The following is a 19,172-nucleotide window of genomic DNA, read 5'->3' on the forward strand; positions in this document are numbered from 1 at the left end:
ATGGCATTAAAAACTTAATAAACAAACAAACTTAATGCCCTCACACAAGCACTCGTCACTACGTTACTTGTTGCGATTTTCAGTAGTTTGTTGTTCCGCCTCTTCCGACTGTCAAACAGTGGTCCAGGCCAGTGTTGCCAACTGATTAGTGCAAAAAAATTCAAGGTGCATGTGTGACAAATCCGTCTGCGTGTGTACTATGCTAATGATGAAATTTGTCACACGCATTGTACACATTCCTAAGCGTACGCATTTAAATTCAAGGCTTTAGTGTGAATAGGCCTTAAAAGTGAAAGCTTTGTGCGTGAGGAGTTTGATGTAAAGGGTGCTTAACCGTTGAATTCATCTGTGCTTTAGTAAAGAAACAGTTCTACTGGAGCCAGAGAAGACTGCCCCGAGAATTGAGACTCTGGAGCCAGAGAAGGTGGATGAAGAAGAGGGAGAGGGGAAGAAGGACGAGTCTAGCTGCTCTAGTGAGGAAGAGGAGGAGGAAGACTCAGAGTCTGAGAACGAAGCAGGTAACTGTTCGATACAGTGACCACCATATACGCTTCCCCAGCTAGCTTTGTGGTAAATTTGTGACAATTATTTACGTACTCTTTTTTTTCCAGATAAGACCAAGCCTTCTATTCCGTCAAGCATTTCCAACAGCACACCTGCACCTGTACCTACTAGTATCACCGTCACGTCGCCAACTACCCCAAGCAACCAGGTGACCACCCCAACCTCACCTACCAAAAAGGTACATTATCTCCCCTTGAATGTGCCGTCCACCATTCCCTCCACCAAGTCTCTGTCTTTCATGTTTCTACATCTTTCAGCAAGACTTCTCCTTGGAAATATCATTCATTCTTCATGCATAGCATGTATTTGAGCATATGTCTGTAAGCAAGAAAGTTGCATTTGCAACTTTTCAGAATGAATGTTATTGGCTGTTTCAAGATGAACCGATAGAGGAGTTACACATACGTTATGTGGCTTCAACGTAGCATTGTCACTAAATTCTAAAAAATCAGCTGCTGTACGTGGTTTTTAAGCATATTAGTGTGCAGTGAATGCTAGTACTGTGCACTTGAGAGGAGAGAAAATGTCCTCCACACTTCTTTAACATGTACTTGCTGCCCTCTGCTGGACTGTATGGGAATTTCATCAATGTCAGGCTTTCATCAAGTTTGTTGTTTAAAAAATGCTATTATTCAGAACCGATTTGATTTCAATGTAAACAGAATTTAATGTCATTAAATTTGGTTATTGTTTAGGCTTTGAATATTTTTAAAATTAATATAGTTTGAATAAGTATTTATTTGAATAAATTTGTATAACTTTTTAAATAATTTGAACTTGGCTTTTTTTAATGCTAGTTGGATTTTGAAAGTAGATTGACTTTTGAATGTTCAGTTTCATCACAAACGGTATATACAGTGAATTCAAAGAATTGAATTTCCAAGGAGACGCCCGTGTTCCTGTGGTTTTGTCTTCCTGTAGCTCAACTGGTACAGCATGATACTACCAATGTGAGAGCTAAACTGTATTGTAACCGACTGTTACTACATAACCTACCCACAAACAAACATGCCGCATCATAATCTTTGTTTATAAGACTTAGGAGTTTTGAGAAGGTATTTTAACGGTAAGGAAGAAATTTCTTGTTTTTATGCCATCAGAAGCTGCTTTTGATGTGAAGCAGAAGTTATAATAAATAAAAATGAATAGCAATCCATCTTTATTAAATGTTAAATATAAAATTAAATAGCTTCATTTTAGCCTAAAATAAAATTAAATAAAGTGGCTGCAGCTGCTGTGCAACACAAGATACATTTCTGGCCCAGAAATCAAATGCACAAAACACATTGATTGCTATTCGTCAAACATAATGGGCCAGTATAATGCAAGTTATTATTCTTTGTTTATTGTTAATGTTTGTTTATTTTTATGTATCATGTTCATTTTTGTTTATTATTCTCTAAGACGAACATTGCAGTAAAATTCTGCTTTTTAATTGCATCTTAAACTCAAGTTTGCCAGCTAAACACATTACATGCTGTGACTGGGCTTTCATATATTTCCTCTTTCTTTGCTGTCCCTTTCTCTCTGTCACTCGTGCATCATGAAGTATCTGTTTTCATTTGCTGCTGCTGCTGCTTGATTTATTTCATTCAAGGGTTCTATCTTTCTTCCTTTTTCTTGCTTTTTCTTCACAATCATCTGTTTTTTTTCTCTCTACTCATTGCTGTTGTCTTGGATGGCTTTAGTCTGATAACATTACTGCCCTTGTGCCTGGGGGGGAGCCAGGCTGTCCTGCGTTGTGGCGTCAAGGCTTGCGCAAAACTGGCATTTCACTTGTGCCCAAAAAAGCGATGGTGAGGCCTCGGTGTGTTCAGCGTTGTGATTCCCGCCCCCTCTTCCCTCCTGCCCTTTATGTTCCCCAAATGACCACGTCCCTAACCAATCAGATAACTGCCTAATCCAAGACCATATCCTCTTCCTGTCACTGGCTCACTGCATGGTGTTGTCGCTGTCATTCGCGGCTGTGATGATGACGTGCTGTCGAAAATCATCTGTGTGGTAGTTTTATACTTGAATGTGGTGGACTAAATATGACGGGGTGACATCAGTGTTGTGTGTACAATAAACTACTTTGATAAGGGCGAATTCATTTATTATTGACTCTAAACCCTAACAGGTCACCAGGATGCTGATGAGTTAGCAAAAACTAACATATTGATTGAAATTGGGCATGTTTGGTTTTGTCATCTTTGTTGTTTTTATAATATTATTTAGCATTCCCATCATCTTAAGGCCTAGTAAACAATTGTAATTCAAGTTTGCATTTCTGAAGGCAGTGAAATCCACAAACCCGTTCAAAAATGGCCCCCACGTGTTTCCCTTGAATTTTATAGGCATCAGAGCACTAGGGCTGGGTGTTTGTTTTTATTTGTTTTTGTTTGTCTATAAAACAGTTATTAATTTCTAAAAAGTTATTAAAAAAAAAATGTATTTATTAGTTTTATTTATAAAATATTAAAATAACATTTTTTTTTTAACACAACATAAATTGTATTTACCCTTTTAATATTTATATTTATTATTGCAAATTTTCTTTATTTTTATTAAAATATTTGTATTTTATTATTTGTAGAATATTTACAATATACTATATATTATTTTGTTTGCAATTTAACATTAAGCGGCATTGTTAGCAAAGCTCTTTTTTTTTCTTCTTCTTCTTCTTCTTTTTTTTGGCCTTCTTTTACATTTTCTTAAAGCTGAGATGTCCATTTCAGAGCACATACATACATATTAAACTATATAAAGTGCAACAGTCAGGTTCCGGAAGTAAAAAGTCCATTAATTTTCTTCATAGGAAAATATTTTTTTAATGATAACTTATAAACCTTTAAAGACAGCCTTACTGCGAACTATGAAGTTGTTAATCAATGGTATTTACTTCTGTTGAAGCTTGCATTATTTCAACTTAGTTTTAAAATAATAATGTGTTTAACAACGGAATTCATGGTGGAAAAACTACATTACCCATGATGCTGTACAGAAAATTCCACCAATCAGAGAGTCGAAACAAGCAAAACGCATTAAGTCTTGTACCTTTATAGTTTTGTCCGATTTTCAAATACTTTTTTGCTTCAAATCAAAGTTTGTAGTGTTATAATTCACCTCATAGCATGTTGGCTTGGTTCATGACTTAAAACGCTTTAACAAAGACTTTTTTGAAATCCCTATGGGAGAAGTGAATGGAAACAATACTTCCGGAACCAACGCTACTGAAAAAGTGGGTGGGCACTGTTGCACTCTATTTAAAAGTGTTAAAAATGTGAAAATATCAAAGTTGCCCAGCCCTGCTGTCCACTTCTCCCATATGTATGCCCTGCTTTGACCTGTCAAGCTGATCCGAGTTCTCTGTTCTCTCACCCGCACACATGGACAACCCATAATGTTGATTTACAGTGTGTGCTAGTAAATGCCACATCTGCACAAGTGTGTGCTCTAGATATTCCTGTGATTTAAAATATTATAAAGTTGGAATTTGGGCTTCTCAAATGTTGATATTCCATAATTGGAAATTGCATAAAACGACTCGAGGCACTCCCAAAACGAACTAACTTTGGTTTTCAACCCCTGTCCCTTCTTTATTTGTTCTTTCTCCTCTTCAGGTGAGCACACCTGCAGGAAAGGTGTCTCCTAAAGAGGAGGAGAGGAAGGATGAGTCTCCTGCATCATGGCGTCTGGGCCTGCGGAAAACCGGCAGTTACGGAGCACTGGCAGAAATCAGCACAACTAAAGAGGCACAAAAAGAGAAGGACACGGCCGGGGTGATGCGCTCGGCCTCTTCTCCTCGCCTGTCATCCTCACTGGACAATAAGGACAAGGAAAAGGTCTACCAGAATTTAGTCCAGTTTAAATTTTTTGTAAAATAATCCTGTTTTTAGTTGGAAGGTTGGAGCTGTTTGCATATGATTCTTGAGTTCATTTTATAGAGATTCTTGAGCCTTGAACCTCTTCATTTATGTGCACAGGAAAAGGAGAAGACACGCCTGGCGTATGTTGCTCCAACCATCCCAAGGAGACATGTTAGCACATCGGACATTGACGAAAAGGAAAACAGGTAATAAAGAAAGGACACTTGCTGTTTAGTGCATTTTTGAGAGCACCTCCCGCTGCTCCATGTTGTGTTGCAGTGTGAAGCACAAGCTCAATTGTAGCATGTGTTTTGTGGCTTATGCAGCATGTTCATGTTGTAATAGAGAAGAATATAAATGATGTCGGTTAGATGGTGTCCAGTATACTCTGAAGTATCTTTTCTATTTTGCACAATGTTTTGATAGAAGTGAGTTAGTCTAGTAGTATAATAGATTTTTCAAGAGTGGTTCTCTGGAATCGGAGGTACAATTTATAGCTTGTGGTTCTCAGGGATTCGGCTGCTAGTCTGGTACGTAGTGGCTCATACGTCAGGAGACGCTGGGAAGAAGACCTGAAAAACAGCGACGGAACAGCCTCACAAAACAGAACCTCCAGCTATCAGCGCAGGTTAGCTTTTATTCTAGTAACTATATTCATTTTATTGGCTAGTGACTGAGACTTTCAAAGAGATGGGCGAAAAGCTGATCGCTTCTTCCTGCTGCTGCTATCTGAGATGCTTCTTGCACCTTTATTTTGCTGTCAAGCATTTAACATTTATAGCAGCTGCTATCGGCTTGCGTTTGTGTATGAAACTTTGACTGAGATTCTAACCATCTTAATATAACCATCTCATAAACCGGTGTACGGCAGTTTAGAAACATAACTAACAACAGCTAACTTCAGTAGAACTGCAGAAGTGGGTTAATCTCGGCTCGCTGTCATCGTACATTCTTTTAGATAGTCTTTTGAGCATGAAAATCATCTTCCTAGCATGCATGTGCCTGTCTAAAACAGAGGTTTTCAAACTTTTTTAAGGGTTAGTTCACCCAAAAATGAAAATTCTGTCATTAATTACTCAGCCTCGTGTCGTTCCAAACCCCGCGAGACCTTTGTTCATCTTCGGAACACAAATTAAGACATCTTTGATGAAATCCAAGAGGTTTTTTTTTATCTCCCATAGAAAGCAAAGTAATTACCACATTCAAGGTCCAGAAAAGTAGTAAAGACATCGTCAGAATAGTCAATGTGACTACAGTGGTTCTTCCTTTAATGTTATGAAGCGACTAGAATACTTTTTGTGCGCAAAAACAAAACAAAAATAACTTTATTCAACAATTTCGTCTCTCCCCTGTCATTCTCCTACGCAGTTGACATAGTAGGCACAGTGAGGCGCTTCCCTGTTTACGTCCGAACGCCGGCTCAGTAGTGAAAACAGAAGCACTGTGTTTTATTTTTGCGCACAAAAAGTATTCTCGTCGCTTCATAAAATTAAGGTTGAACCACTGCAGTCACGTTGACTGTTTTAATGGTGTCTTTAATACCTTTCTGGGCCTTGAAATTGGTAATTACGTTACTTTCTCTTGGTGTTCAAATACCTCTTGGATTTCATCAAAAATATCTTTGTGTTCAGAAGATGAACGAAGGTCTTAAGGTTGTGGAATGACATGAGGGTGAGTAATTAATGATAAATTTCATTTTTGGGTGAACTAACCCTTTAATGGCAAGGTCTCACAAACATGACAATCCCATTTCAAGGAATGTATAGAAATATAAATTCTTAAAATATAAAGGCAGCAGTATATTTAGCTATATATTTTCATGTATAGGCACATTTTGACACATTATATAGAATATTTGATAATATTGATAAAAAAAATAATTAATAATAAAACGTGTCTATTTACACTACTATATCAGTAATAAAAAAAAAAAAATCAGCAAGATGTTTTTTTTTTTTTTTTTTTTTTTTTATAAAGAAATTCATATTTTTGTCCAGTAAGGATGCATTAAATTGATCAAAAATGATAGTGAAAACTCTTACGTTGTTACAAAAAATAGTTTAAATAAATATTGTTTCTTTACTTTCTATTCATCACAGATTCCTAAAAAAAAAAAAAAAGATTCCCACTTAAATATTAAGCAGCACCACTTTTTTCTACATTGAAAATAATCAGAAGTTTATCTTGAGCAGCATGCAGCACAATGATTTCTGAAGGATCATGTGACACCGAAGACTTGAGTAATGATGCTGAAAATTCAGCTTTGCCATCTCAGGAATAAATTACATTTTAAAATATATTCAAAATACAAAACAGCTCTTTAAAGTTGTTTTATTTATTTTATTTAAGGTGATTTTTATTTATTACCATTACAAACGAGAGCTGTAGATAGAACAAAAAAAGATTAATGAATAAGCTCATGATTTTCGATCAGTCTTTAGAAACCAAAACTTAAATATAGTTAAATGTGTCTTAAATTATTGGAATACTATTTATAGATAGATAGATAGATAGATAGATATTATTAATAATTTCAGTTAACAGCCTTTGAAACTTTGACACAAAAATACATTTTAGTACATTTTTGTTTGAAAACCCTGGTCTAAAAGATGAAAGCACCCTAAACCATCCAAATGATGCTTATGCGTCATTGTGTAACGTTGAATTTGCATGACTGCACTTGTGCTGCCTGGTTTGGTTTCAGACTCTGATGACAAAAAAAAAAGCATGCTGGAGTGTTTGATCTTTATTTTATTTTTTTAAAGCATGCTAATGGTTTCTAGATAACAAGTAGGTTTCCATTTTTATGTCCATTGAAGTTATTGATGGTATTTGATAATTTATATACCAAAATATGACTTTATAAGAAACCAAGCCCTCCCCTCACAAGCGAGTCAGTGCTTTAGACATATGTGTAACATTTTGTCTGTTTATGTATGTGTGTGTGTGTGTGTGTTTGTCCGCTCCCTGCTAACTCACCTCTTTCACCCCGCCACTTCCACACGGCAGTACGTCTCACACGCTAGCGTTAGGCCGCACGTCTAGCTCTCGCGACCTGCCTGCCAAATCCTCCTCTGCCTCCAGCCTGGAACCTAACAACTCTAAAGCCTGGCAGCAGCCTTCCTCCTACTACCAGTCTTACAGCATTCACCGCAGGTACCTGCCCGAGCACCGCCCAGCAAACGCGCACACACACACTCCATGTCCTCCATCTGTCTTTGTGTTCCCCACATGTAGGTTCTTGCCATTCTTACTGTCTGGTCATTTATTTGTCAATGGGGTGTATAGTTTTACACTATACATTAGAATGGACTGAATATAGTGCTGGACAATATAATAAAAATTCACAATGTATTCGCCAAGGTTGATGAGAGAACTATTATTCAGTGGTCAGTACCAGTAGCTGTGAAATTTCATTATCAATTTTGATAGCACAGCAAAAATATACCTTGAGTTAAAAAAAAAATGTAGATACTCTTTAAGAAATATTCAAACAAATATTACCTAATATAACTGATGAATAAAAATGCAAAGGCAAAAAGATGCAAATAAAAAGTAAAGTGTTTGAATGTAAATATAGAACACTGTCAAGTTAAAAAAATATTGTTTTTTTTTTTGTTTGTTTGTTTGTTTTTTTTATATTGCCCAGTCCTAATTATTTATTTTATAAGTTTTTATTTGTGCATTATGAACCATGTTTTGTTTTTTTTGTTTTTTTTGTTTTTTTTCACTTTGTGCTTTGCTTTTTGTGTTTTTGTTTGGTTTGGTTTGGTTTGGTTTGGCATTTTGTTTTGCACACTATGGACCTTGCTCAGGTTTTCAGAATGAGGGAACTCTATTTTCTCTTGTGGTGTTTCTTTTGAGCCATCTCTCTCTCCTCTTATCCTTATGTTTTGTCCCCTGTTGCTGTAGCGGCTCCTTTGGAAGGAGGCATGATGATGCTTTAAGTTCCACTTCTTCTGCCACTTCCACAACGACGACCTCCACCTCCTCTGTTACCTCACCCACAGGACACCGCAGCCTGGTGTCCAGGTACGTGCACACACACCTCTTCAACTTAACTTACGAACTGAACCCTCAGAGTAGGTTCTGATAGTGAAATGTGTCGATGCATAACAGGTATTGGTCAGAGGAGGGCGCGGAGAAGGAAAAAGAGAAAGAGAAGGAGTCGGCTGCGGTCATCCCCACAATCAACACTGCAGCCACCACCACTACCACCTCCACTACTGGAACTGTACTGGGCTCTGACGGACGAGAGAGACGCAGGTACACATGTACTGCAACATCATGGAGAGTTTTTGCACACCTTTTTAGCAGCATAAAAGTTGATTCAAAGTCAAAACTCGTACCTATTCAACTTAAAGGGATAGGTAATATGTATTTTACCATTTTAGATGCCAAGAAGCAATACATATTTTCTTCAATAGATATTTTTGTTCTTTTATTTAAATTCTACATGTCAACATTTAAATTCAGTTTAAACAATGTAGCATGTTCCTGTTCATGTTCCTAATAATGTAAGAACGGTCTTATTTATTCTCCGAAGCCTGTTTTTACTCTCATTAAAGCTGCCTTAAAGAGCCTCAACAAAAGCGCATGTTGCTTCAGCTGTCGGATTTTGTTTCTTTGTGTTGCATCTGTAGATCATACCTCACCCCTGTGCGTGATGAAGAGTCCGAGTCTCAGAGGAAAGCCAGGTCCAGACAGGCACGGCAGTCCAGGAGGTCCACACAGGCAAGTCTAGACTCTCATCTAAACACCTCTGCAGGAACTCTCTCTAATAATAGACAGAACTACAGTGCTTTTTACAAATGATTTGTTGCAAGATTTGAATGGTTCTTGCTTCAGATTTTCAGCGTTGGTACCTTTTGAAGCCCAGGATATGCTTATTGGAATTAAGTTTTGAGCTCTGTGATGTGGCAGGGATTTATGGGAGAAATAACTGTTTACATTAGAGAGGAAATAGATTTTTTTTTTTCCTTTTTAAAAGTACGGGATCTAAAAATTTGGTGGTTAAACATAATAATTACCTGCTTTAAAAAAAAAAAAAAAAAACTAAATGATATATTACATAATCATGTGGTAATGCCTATTTTTGGATAGTCCAGGGAATTAAATACTTTACAAGTGAAAGGTCCTTTTTTTTTTTATGTGGAATTTACCTACATATAATTTTATTATTAATAACAAATGATAAGTCAGCTTCATATTATTATTATTATTATTATTCTTCATATTTAACACTTGAGCTAAAACTAAAGGAGAAATATGTCTTAAAGGGGACCTATAATGCCCCTTTTCACAAGGTGTAATATAAGTCTCAGGTGTCCCCAGAATGTGTCCGTGAAGTTTCAGCTCAAAATACCCCACAGATCATTTATTATAGCTTGTTAAATTTGCCCCTATTTGGGTGTGAGCAAAAACACGCCGTTTTTGTGTGTCCCTTTAAATGCAAATGAGCTGCTGCTCCCTGACCCCCTTTCCAAAAGAGGGCGGAGCTTTAACAGCTCACACTTCGGTTGCTCAACAACAACAAAGATGGAGAATCTCACGCAGCCAAAATGATGATTGTCAGTAGCAGGTGTTCAGCCTTACATTGTTCAAACTGTAATCAGACACTGATGATAGACTCAGGAAGGAGTTACAACTTTTAGAATGCAACTTGACGTTTCTGAATGGTTAGTGGATAAATTTATGTAGTTGCTGTGGAGTTGATTCAACTCATTGACTAGCATGTGCCGTCATGTTAATCCTTTGTGCGAATCCAGCGTCGAATTGACCCTCGTTTGTCAAGCAGTCCAGCGTAAATTGACGGCAAGGCTGATTAGAACTGGTACACCATTGTCGCTTGCGAAAACAAAATGGCAGCGCTGTTGGTGGAAACGTGCAGATTAAGGGGTGGTAATATTACAATAGGATCCCCTTCCTACGTCACTAATCTGAGTGGCTCGTTTTTTTTTTTTTCACATTCTTGCAGAGAAAGGCTTGCCAAAACAAAGTTCCTGGGTTGTCCTTTTTCATGTTTTCTGGGTTGGTAGAGGCACTGGGGACCCGTTCATAGCACTAAGTCAGATTTTCATGATATGTCCCCTTTAAATGTGATTGGATAAGCAAAATTAAGCTGTTTTAAACTGGAAATGCACTTCTGTCTGCTCATATGTTTTTATTAATATTAATAAAATACTATTTATTATTGATATAAATAATTTAATAATGTATATTCTTAAAGTAGCACGTATCGTAGTGCCTTTCCCTGGTTCTAATAAGTTTGTATATATCTGCACTTACAACAAAATGACAACAGTATTGGGGTCATTTAGCAGACTCAGAAATGAATGACATAATTTTAATCCTTTGACTTTCTTTTTCAGGGTGTGACCTTGACTGATCTCCAGGAGGCGGAGAAGACTATCGGTCGCAGTCGCCCCACACGGTCTCGAGAAGATGAGAAAGAAGAGAAGGAAAAACAGGACAAGGAGAAACAGGAAGAGAAGAAAGAGACAGAGACCAAGGAGGATGACTATAGGTCACGCTACCGCAGCTTTGAGGAGGTGAGGAAAACTCCTCCCTGTTCCCGGTCAGAGAACAGGACAGTTTGTGGAATTTTAACTAGCTTTTTTGTGTCTTCCGTGTCACACGAGTGTCCTTTTTTGTCCTGCAGAAGTACCGGAGCACCTTGGCCTCGACCACCACGGCCTCCTCCACCCTGCCCTCCTCCACTCCTAGCAGTTCGTCTTCTCTCTACAGCACCTCCTCTCTGAACCGGCCAAACAGCCTGACCGGCCTCACATCAACCTACAGCCGCTCCACACGTGACACTGAGAGAGGTACAGCACAAATATCCGGGTCTTGTTTCATCCAAAAAAGTATACATTTTATTCATAACAATAATGAAAAACCTGTTGTTGGAAAATTAAATACTTATTGCGACATGACATTACTTAGAAAGTTAATTATATGTACTGTTCCAAGCACTACAGATGCCCTTAATTGTCATGAAACTGTCACAGTCAAAAAACAACAGCTGTGTGGTCACTGAGTAGAGTGACATGGCACAGGAAGGAAAATGAGTGATATGGTTTTGTGACGCTACAGGAACTGGCATACAGACAGGGACTTCCTTTAGTATGGCTGCAGACTGACTAAGCCAAGCATCAGGCTGTTGAAAATCTTGCGTTCGGTAGGATTTTTTTTTTTTTTATGTTTTTGAAAGAAGTCTCTCCCCAAGCTGCATTTATTTGATCAAAAATACACAAAAACAGTAGCACTGTGAAATATTATTTCTGTGTAAAATAACCGTTTTCTATTTTAATTTGTGATGTCAAAGCTGAATGTTCAGCAGCCATTCCTCCAGTCTTCAGAGTCACATGATCCTTCAGAAATCATCAGGGTCCCTGCAGGTCCTTAAAAAAAAGTCTAAGTCTTAAATTCAGCTTTATCAAATTTAAGGTCAAGAAACATCTCAAATATCCTAAATGATGTATCAAAAGTCTTTATTATCATTTTAAGAGGTCTTAAATTTGGGGACGGTAAAACAGGAATTGCGCCTAATGTGGTTATTAAACTTCAAAAGGCTATGATTTAATGAAATGAATGTGAGCGCTGCGCGTTCAAAGACAAAGACTCGTGTTTCAGAACAGTTTGCCATAAATAATTACAGCACATTCATGGCAAACGATTGCTTTTGATCTACTGTTGATGAAATAACAATCTTTATTTTACAGTTTTTATATTGTAATGTGTTGTATAAGGGTGAATATTTTAGGTCCCTCATCTTTTTGCTGATAAGCAGTATTATGTTCTTGTTGAATGTGTGCCCTAGCCTGTTTAAATTAAGTAAAAGAATCTGAGATACAGGATTTATTTTGAGATTTTTTTGTTTTGTTCTGTAGGGACATTGATTTTATTTTAAAAACTCTGCAGATACCCTGAGTCATTCTAATATGCTGATTTGGTTAAGGAACATTTCTTATAATCACAGTTAAAAACAGTTGTGTTAGTATTTTTTTTTTTTAACTTGAATATTAATCTTTTGTCACATTATAAGTGTCTTAGTCACATTAATTTCTTAAAGAAAAAGAAAAAAAACATACTGACCCTAAACTTTTAAACGGTAGTGTATTTGATTTGATATTCCGCCAGCTTATATAAGTTACATTTAAACACACTAACCTTCATAATAAAACAGATTTTATTGTAGTGTTTTGGAATTACAGTTATTGTTTGTTTCATTTTTTGAGATTTATTTTTAAGCTCAGCCAGGATTTCTAGCTTAGTCCTGGAGCACTATCATTCCCATAAATGAAATGGGGGTTTCCACCAGTGGTTTATGCATATTATTGCTCAGTTGTACTTATAAACAACCATATGTCTGTTTGCTGACCAGAATCTGATAGAAAAGAAAGAGAGGATGATAAGGACGGTGAAGACAAGTCACAGCCACGCTCTATACGCGACCGCAGAAGACCTCGAGAGAAAAGACGCTCAACTGGAGTGTCCTTCTGGACCCAGGATGTAAGACTCTTACACATCTCACTGTATATGGGCATGATGAGAGCTTTACTATTTGCCACCAGCCACAAGCCTGTTATGGTTGTAAATATATAAATATATCACTTTATTACACAACTCTTTGGAATACTTAATTCTGATTAGTCAGTTGCAGCTGGCCAGAAGAAGAACTTACCTGCCAGATGGTCATTAACTCAATTTTATGTTCACGCCAAAGCGTTTATGTGATTGGCAACTGTTAATTTTGGACCCTGTTTACTTTTATAGTTGGAATATAGTGGAATCTGGATTACACTTTACAATAAGGTTCCATTAGTTTGCATTAGTTAATCCATTAACTAACAATGAGCAATACATTTGTTACAGTATTTATTAATCTTTTAGTTAGAGGGATAGTTCACCCAAAAATTAAATTTTCTCATGATTTACTCACCCTCAAGCCATCTTAGGTATATATGACTATCATCTTTTAGACAAACACATTCAGAGTTAAATAAAAAAAATATCCTGGCTCTTCCAAACTTTATAATGGTAGTGAATGGAGCTCCTGATTTTAAAGTCCAATAAAGTGCATCCATCCATCATAAAAGATATCCACACGTCTCAAGGGGGTTAATAAATGTCTTCTGAAGCGAAGCGATGGGTTTTTATTAGAAAAATACCCATATTTAAAGCTTTATAAACTAAAATAACTAGCTTCCGACAGACGGAGACGCAAATCGACTTGGGCCAAAAGAGTGACTTTTATGATGGATGGATGCACTTTTTTTGGACTTTAAAATCAGGAGTGCCATTCACTAGCATTATAAAACTTGGAAGAGATGGGATATTTTTTAATATTACTCTGATTGTATTCGTCTGAAAGAAGATAGTCATATACACCTAGAATGGCTTGAGGGTGAGTAAGTCATGGGATAATTTTCATTTTTGGGTGAACTATCCCTTTAATAAAAATATATCTGTTCATTGTTAGTTCATGTTAGCTCAAGTCCTTTAAAAAATATTAACAGATACAATGTTGTATTTTAATAAAGTATTAGTAAATGTTCAAATTATTGACTATGTATTATAAATGTTGATTTATAAATGCTTTTTTTATAAAAGTATTTTTCATTGTTAGTTAATGAATGGAACATTATTGTAAAGTGTTAATGGAATTTGAAATGTGTTTGTGTTACAGAGCGACGAGAACGAGCCAGAACAGCCATCAGACTCAGACGGCAGCACTAAAGGAGAGCCTCAGGTGAACATTAACTCACCCACAATGCATCTGCCAACACAAATGTATCAGTTAGACAAATGCTCAATTCCTTATTCAGCTGCTTATTGTGTTGGACTGTTTTTGAAGGACTTTGAGGTTCTTTCTCTCCCCAGCTCTGTCTTTCACCTTGTATAGTCAAAGAACAGTTTGACTTTCCTTCATGTTTGGCAAAACAAACAATTTACTGACATTACTGTGTGTCTGCTAACTGCTGACCCCCTCCTCCCTCTCCAACTTCCTGGAATTGTCCCAGCCGCATTAGTCCTCTTAAAAATGAAAGTCAATTCACAGCCTGCAGGCTGTCACCTGTTACAGGAATAGTCAGCAATCAATTCCAGGCTGCAGAAAATCACACTTCCAGTGATAAGAGAAACTACGTAGCTAGTCACATGAGTCGTGCTTAGTGTGTACTTGAGCTGTTAGTTGTGTGACCGGGGTGATATTGTGAGTCCAGCGAGGATAAGATAAATATCCTGCATATCCTGTGCCAACATCATCCTGAAACCAGATCACACGCAGTTGGGTGGAAAACTGGGAATGAGTCATTTAAAAGTGACAATTTATTAGAGTCAGGAAGAGAAACAAAGAGTAGGTCAAAGCTTTGTTGTTGGCTTTTGGGTTAGTGGAAAAAGAACAGGAAACTACTAGTGTGTATGGAGAGGAAGAAAAACTAGCCGACACCTTAAATCATCCTCCGATTAAAACACTTTCCCAAGTGTGCTTGTCACAGCATCTCATCCATGTTTAAATATAGCACAAATATTGCCTAATACAGCTAAAGATCAGTTCTTGCTTGGATTGTTCCAAATGATAAGTGTTCAGAGGGCCGCAGTATGAATGAAAATCTAATGGGGTCTATGGGTTCTTTATGAGACAGCTGTTTTTTTGTTAGCTTAATAACACACATTTCCTCTTAGTGAGCTCTTCTGCGTTGAAAAGGAAGCCCTTATACAAAGCTAAGTGCTGCAGTATGCTTCCAGGGCAATCAGCTACAGGAAGTGGGCTGCACAGTTGCACGGGTCATTGCCTGAGAGCTTCTCACAGCCCAGACTACTAAGCTACAGCTATTATCTAAGTCCAAATTTTCCAGCCTTCAGCCAACAATAAGCACAGATGAGAGAAAATTGTGATTATGTTTGGAATGGAATACTGTCAAGTTTTTATCCTTTCATTACATACGACTGGAAACGTTTCTTTTCAGAAGGTTTGAGAACTCTGGAAAAAAATTGTGGTTAAAGATCACAGTTGACATTACTACTGGTTCTTTTGCACATAAAAGGATTAGTTCACTTCAGAATTCAAATGTTCTGATAATTTACTCACCCCCGTGTCATCCAAGATTTTTGTCTTTCTTTCTTCAGTTGAAAAGAAATTAAGGTTTTTGAGGAAAACATTCCAGGATTTTTCTCCATATAGTGGACTTCAAGGGCTACCAACGAGTTGAAGGTTCAAATTGTTTCAATGCAGCTTCAAAGGGCTCTACATGATCCCAGCCGCAGAATAGGGGTCTTATCTAGCAAAACAATCTGTCATTTTCTAAAAAAAAAAAAAAAAAAAAAAATTATGTACTTTTTAACCACAAATGCTTGTCTTGCACTAGCTCTGCAATGCGCCACACATTAAATAATCATGTTGGAAAGGTCACATGTGACATAAGCGGAAGTACCGAGCAAGTGTTTACAAAGTGACCGTGCAGAGACTAAGGGGCCGTTCACATAGCACGTTTTTTGCACGCGCAAATTCGTTATTTCAAATGTAGGCGCGCAAAAAACGCGCTCATAATAGAAGCGACGCGGTAGCGACATGCATGTGGTGCGCTAGTTTTTCCAGGCGTGCCTGTGCCGCGGCAAGATGAAAACATCTCAACTTTTCAGAATGCCGCAAGCGCACCGTGGGTCATGTGACAAGAACCAACTGATCAGCTCTGGCCTTTCCGTAACAACATCGAAAGCTCAGCCGAACATTGATCATAGCTGCAGGGCGGGTTTTTATTTCTTATCTCCATTAATTTTATCTAGTAGTAACGCTAATGCAAGGGCTAGAACTCAATTAATCCTTTGCTGATACTTCCTCGTCATCGTGGAGAGCACAGTTCATGGTTGCATAGCAACGACAGATGCCATGGGAGCGGAAGCGCTTGTGGAGAGGAGGAGAAAGCGGCGCGCCTGCGCTTTCCACGCGTTTTTAGACGCGATATGTGAACGGCCCCAAAGTCAAACGGCCTTTAAAAAAAAAAAGTCAAACGACGATGTCGGACGATTTTGAAGTTGGAGGAGAAAATGAGATGGAGGTTTTCGATCCACTGCGGTACTTCCACTTACGTCATGCGTGACCTTTCCAACGTGATTGCGTAATGTGTGGCGCGTCACAGAGCTAGTGCAACACGAGTGTTTGTGGTTAAAAAGTATATAAACATTTATTTTTTTCTTTTGAAAACGGTCGATTGTTTCGCTAGATAAGACCCTTATTCCTCGTCTGGGATCATGTAGAGCACCTTGAAGCTGCATTTAAACTGCAGTTTGGACCTTCAACCTGTTGGTAGCCGTTGAAGTCCACTATACGGAGAAAAATCCTGGAATGTTTTCCTCAAAAACCTTAATTTCTTTTCGAGTGAAGAAAGACATAAACATATTGGATGGCATGGGGGTAAGTAAATTATCGGTAAATTTTAATTCTGAAGTGAACTAATCCTCTAAGTATCATTTCATTATGGCATACTGTATCTTTCATCTTGAGCGGTGTTATTACTGAATGGTAATAGTTCTATGCATACGGGAAAATCTGCATTGTGCACAGTTATGCATATTGCACAGTTATGCATATTGCACAGTTCTTACTTTCCAAAATAATTGTTAGTATGCCAATCCAAACTCATTCCAATACCCTGTTTGTGCTCTGAGCCTCTGAGGAATAAGATCAGAGCCAGAGGTCTTGGCTGCGGATCAGGAATTCATGGAGAAAAGCCCCAGCAGGGCTGAGAGGTCTCAGAGCTCAGAGAGATGAAGAAAAAAAAATGAGCGGAGGAGGGACGATGACCAAAGTCCTTTTACTTCCTCCTTGATAAATGTTACACTCGTGTTGAAGTGGAGCCTTTTGAAGCATGACTATTATTAGGACAAAACAAATGGATTACGCCCAGATGTCTTCAAACGCGTCTTTTACTGTAGAGCGGTAAATGATAGATTGCTGACCCGCACAGACTCTCATTAAATAGCAGCATTAAGCAGGCCATCAGAGCTGGGAATGAGAGCGTCACAATCCATCCCAGACTAATTGATAATCTGCATTCTAGACGCTCTGATAGTCTAGACGCTAGACAAACAGACACACTAAATGCATTATGAGCATGTGATTGATTAACAGCAGGTACAGACTTGGTAATAACTTCCTCTCTCTCTTTCTCCCTCTCTCTCGATCTCTGTTCACATCCACAGAGCGACAGACTATCCAGGTACGTATCCCAAAAAAAAAAACTTTTTGTCATTAAGTGCTTAACTTTGTCCTTAAAGATAAGCTAAATATGCATGCAATCATGCTTATTATGAAAACAGCAGTGAATATTTTAAGTAAGCATCCCTTTTCCCCCTCAGGAATGACCCTCTTTCTACTAGCACTTCCTCCCTTGAACATTACAAATCTTTTAGTAGCCACAGCACTGGGGAGAGCCGGCGGCCATACTCGCGCATCGAAAGAGACGACACCACTGATTATAAGAAGGTACAAACATTGCGCTGTATGATTACGCCCCGTTAAATAATGGTTTCCTTACGGTTGATTGTTTACCCAACATACCCTTTCCGCTTGCAGCTTTATGAGCAGATTTTAGCTGAAAATGAGAAGCTGAAAGCTCAGTTACGTGATACAGAACTGGAGCTGGCAGACCTGAAGCTGCAGCTGGAGAAAGCCACACAGGTGAGTTCTTTTTCTGAGAGAGTTCTTGGGACGCAGTGCTGGAATGTTTGCCCATTATATCATCTGCACTAGAAGATTCAGAAGGCCTTTTTACAGGCTCTAAAGGTCTGTTCACACTGTCTTTAGTTTGGAATAAAATCACAAGTCACACAAAAAAGTGGTCTTTTGTTTTCGATTACTGTTACTGTCTTGGTCATTTTATTTTGTTTTTTGTTTGAGCTCCTAAAACTCACCAAAAATGCATTGAATTGTTAGGGTCATTCTTTAACATTAAAATTGAGCGTGAAAATTAATACTGTCATTTCAGTACTATTTAGTAGCCACAGTCATGGAAATTCTGGAAACATCAGGAAATTTAAAATGATTTCCAGGCCGGGAAGAGAATAGAAAGAATAGAAATTATTGTAATCCTAAAATTAAACAAACAATTAAATATATACAGTAGTGGCCAAAAGTGATTTCCAGAGGGAATACTTGACCCCCTACAAGTTCAATTATACCATCAAGATTTTTTTGTTGTTGTTGTTGTTGTTAAATATATAAATATTTTAAATATGAGGGAAGAACAAAACACTAAACTTGGTTAATGTATTTAACTGACAGAATTATTTGGGGGAAAAAAGGCAAACTACAGCTAAAGGTTTTATTTCACAATGTGCAAAAAACAAAGAAAAACAAAAGGCTCACAGGAAAAAGCATACATTGACTCCAACATCTGGTTATCTTGTTTTTGCATGTGTTCATAATTTCTTGCCAAAAATGATGTCTGGACAATTTGGCAAGTTTCATTGCATTATCACAAATAAAACAATTGACCACAAGCACAACTATGCAATATGCTTAGAAAATTCTCAATAATATTTAAATAATGGGTGATGTCGTCAATATGGCCGGACATCACTTTTGGATCACCTATGAAAACCTCTTAGTTCTTTTTAAATTGTTAGTATCATTGTTAGTGTTGGGGGTAATGCATTATAAGTCACGTGAGTTACATAATCAGATTACTTTTTTCAAGTAACTTGTAAAGTAATACATTACTTTTAAATTTACATCAAAATATCTGAGTTACT

General features: G+C 37.6%; 2 protein-coding genes across 8 annotated transcripts in view; both read left to right on the forward strand.

The window, feature by feature from the left end:
• Nucleotides 1-19,172, forward strand: part of ppp1r12a (protein phosphatase 1, regulatory subunit 12A) — an 82,859-nt gene that overhangs the window by 51,873 nt on the left and 11,814 nt on the right. For 2 of the 7 annotated variants that reach the window (XM_051891155.1, XM_051891152.1), the window contains exons 8-23: nucleotides 358-518; nucleotides 612-742; nucleotides 4,170-4,391; nucleotides 4,533-4,621; nucleotides 4,927-5,043; nucleotides 7,425-7,571; nucleotides 8,328-8,447; nucleotides 8,535-8,681; nucleotides 9,059-9,149; nucleotides 10,787-10,966; nucleotides 11,077-11,242; nucleotides 12,802-12,929; nucleotides 14,107-14,169; nucleotides 17,622-17,638; nucleotides 17,778-17,904; nucleotides 17,995-18,099. In XM_051891155.1, coding sequence (XP_051747115.1) covers nucleotides 358-518; nucleotides 612-742; nucleotides 4,170-4,391; nucleotides 4,533-4,621; nucleotides 4,927-5,043; nucleotides 7,425-7,571; nucleotides 8,328-8,447; nucleotides 8,535-8,681; nucleotides 9,059-9,149; nucleotides 10,787-10,966; nucleotides 11,077-11,242; nucleotides 12,802-12,929; nucleotides 14,107-14,169; nucleotides 17,622-17,638; nucleotides 17,778-17,904; nucleotides 17,995-18,099 — 2,011 coding nt within the window. Of the gene's footprint in view, nucleotides 1-357; nucleotides 519-611; nucleotides 743-4,169; nucleotides 4,392-4,532; nucleotides 4,622-4,926; nucleotides 5,044-7,424; nucleotides 7,572-8,327; nucleotides 8,448-8,534; nucleotides 8,682-9,058; nucleotides 9,150-10,786; nucleotides 10,967-11,076; nucleotides 11,243-11,510; nucleotides 12,275-12,801; nucleotides 12,930-14,106; nucleotides 14,170-17,621; nucleotides 17,639-17,777; nucleotides 17,905-17,994; nucleotides 18,100-19,172 lie in introns of those variants that run through there. The other 5 variants (XM_051891153.1, XM_051891156.1, XM_051891157.1 and 2 more) reach the window with 5 other exon arrangements.
• LOC127510966 (fish-egg lectin-like) overlaps nucleotides 1-19,172 on the forward strand; it is a 736,337-nt gene that overhangs the window by 14,229 nt on the left and 702,936 nt on the right. The window lies entirely within an intron of this gene.

Source organism: Ctenopharyngodon idella, chromosome 4 (assembly GCF_019924925.1).
Source record: "Ctenopharyngodon idella isolate HZGC_01 chromosome 4, HZGC01, whole genome shotgun sequence".
Lineage (NCBI taxonomy): Eukaryota > Metazoa > Chordata > Actinopteri > Cypriniformes > Xenocyprididae > Ctenopharyngodon > Ctenopharyngodon idella.